Here is a 2,467-nt window from a genome sequence, read left to right as displayed (position 1 = left end):
TCACACACGAGGACAGCGGGGCACAGAGACCGATGAATCTGGAGGCTGTTTGGTGAGCAGGGGCTGAGCTGGGCCTGGGCCCGGCCCCGGTACCTGCTCTTGGCACCACTCCGTGTGGCCCCTCGAGGGCCCGTGGACAGACGCAGTGGTCACAGGGAGTCGTCGTGGAGCCTGTGGAGGAGGTGCAGCGGGTGCGGCTGCACAGTGTGCACCTCGGTTTTGTTAAAGGGAAAAAAACTATGTGTGTAATTCTCACATATAAAATATTTTTTCACTATTACTTTGTTCCTTTTTGAGAAGAAAAGCAACAAATTAATTTGTTTCCTGTAATTTGTGTTGAAATTTGAAAATTTCTTTTCTTTTTTCCCCTGTAGGTGCGAGCGCCAGTTTGAGGGGCACCCAAGCCGCTGCTATCCGTGTGGAGCTGCCTTCAGCCCCTGTGGACGGTTCGTGGCGTGTGGTGCTGAGGATAGACATGTACGTGCTGTTTGCTAGTATGTAAATGCAGAGATTCCAGACTTCATTATTGTGCGGGCTGTTTAGTGTTGTTGCATATTTGGATAAAAACCTATCTGTTTGGCTGTTGGCCAATATTTTGAGACTTTTACACAGTGATGTTAATAACAATGTGCATGAGGTATGAATGGCTCTCATGTTCTTCTAGTGAAGCATGATAAACACTAATCATTAATTCATTTCTTTATTCACTTATTAATCATTTCAAAATACTTTTTGAGTGCCTACTATGTGAAAGACATTGTATGACATGCTGTGCTTTCTTTTTATTACCAGATAACATTGATTAGTAAAATGCCAGATCCTGTCTACCTAACTGGGGTTTCCTTTTCCAGCTTAGATCACTTGGGGACACTACACTCATTTTAATGGAATCCGCCCTTCTCCGCCAGCACACATTGCCCGTCCTACGCACGTGTCACATGGTGCACTTGGAGCAGATGCTAATAGCATCCATTTGTCCCCAACGTATGTAACAAGGTCTCGTGTTAGTTCCCTAGGGCTGCCATAACAAACCACCACAAACTTGGAGGCCTGAAACAGCAGATGTTTATTTTCCCCCAGTTCTGAAATCAAGGTGTTGACCGGGTCAGTGCTTCTGCAGGGTCTAAGGGAGAAACTGTTGCAGCTTCTCCCGGCTTCTGTGGCGATCCCTGGCCCTCCTGGGCTGGGGCTGTGTCCCTCCTGCCTCTGCTTCCGTCTTCTCAGTGTCTTCCCCCGCATGTCTCGTGTCTCCCTATCCCTTCTCCTGTAGGGACACTTGCTGCGTGTGGTTTGAATGTTTGTCCCCTCCAAACTCATGTGGACGTGTAAGAGCCACCGTAGCACCTGCCCTCGTGGGTGGGATAAATGCGGTCACAACAGGGCAAGCCCATCACACGGGACTTTAGGGTAACACATGCATGTTGGGGTACACCCTTCAGTCCACAGCACTTACAGAATAGAGTTTTCTGATAATTTAAAAAGATTAAACGAACTCACATTTGTGTGTGAGTGTGTGTGTGTGTGTGTGAGTGTGTGTGTGTGTGTGTTTGGTGGTTCCAGGGATTACAATATGTAAACCTGATATCTTATCAGGTTCTTGGAGTTGACCCTTTACCACTCCCAGTGACGTGTGGAAACCTTATGGCCGTACTGGCCCCCGAAGTCTCCTGTTAGCCTGTAGTTGTCACACGTGCTACATCCACGTATGTTCAAAACTCCATCACATGATGTTGTAATTTTTTGTTTCAACAATTACACATATTTTAAAGGAATTTAGAGGAATATAATAGTGTCATATATTTACCCAGATACTTATCATTTCTGTTGCTTTTTCTTCGTTCCTTAAGTTTCAAGTTTCCCTTTAGTGCGATCTCTTTCTTTGCTGGACAATTTTCTTTAGCGTTTGTTTTCGTGCGGTTCTGCTGGCTGTGAATCTCTCGGTTTTCTTTCATCTCAGATTATCTGTATTTTCCCTTCATTTCTAAATGTCTTTTCACTGGGATGGAATTCTGACTTGACAGTTATTTTCTTATAGCACTTTAAAAACGCTGTTCTGCTGTCTTTGGGCTGAAGTCATCCGATCGTCGCTTTCCTATGTACTTAATTCATTGTCCTGGCTCTTTGAAGATTTTTCCTAAACTTTAATTTTCAGAAGTTTGATTCTGATTCGTTTAGGTGTAGTTTCCTTTTGATTTATCATGTTTGGGAGTCACTGAGTTTTTCAATCTGAAATTGGTAATAAGAAAAAAAGTTCTTTCCATCTAGATATTAAAATTCTATCAACTCTTGGTGTAAAGATATAAAACAAAATATGAAATTATAGAATTTCTTGAAAATAATGATATTTCTAAGATGATATATCAGTGTCTGTGGGATACTAGTAAGCCACTGCTTGGAGGGAAATTTACAGCACCAAATACCTACATCCTACAGATAAAAAAAAGGCAAAAAAATAAGTGAATTAAAT

The 2,467-nt window shown here is 42.9% G+C and overlaps 1 protein-coding gene across 1 annotated transcript in view; it reads left to right on the top strand.

The window, feature by feature from the left end:
- The window catches only part of LOC105826783 (WD repeat-containing protein 27-like), a gene marked incomplete at its 5' end in the record, with an annotated part of 65,520 nt that overhangs the window by 48,438 nt on the left and 14,615 nt on the right, over positions 1-2,467 (top strand). Inside the window, one exon of the mRNA XM_012664815.1 lies at positions 375-477. Within this exon, the coding sequence (XP_012520269.1) occupies positions 375-477 (103 nt within the window). The remainder of the gene's footprint in view (positions 1-374; positions 478-2,467) is intronic.

The sequence above is a fragment of the Propithecus coquereli genome, unplaced genomic scaffold, assembly GCF_000956105.1.
Source record: "Propithecus coquereli isolate 6110/MARCELLA unplaced genomic scaffold, Pcoq_1.0 Scaffold914, whole genome shotgun sequence".
NCBI classification, from domain to species: Eukaryota; Metazoa; Chordata; class Mammalia; order Primates; family Indriidae; genus Propithecus; species Propithecus coquereli.
Note: the sequence above shows the minus strand (reverse complement) of the source record. Positions and strands in the feature narration are given on the sequence as shown.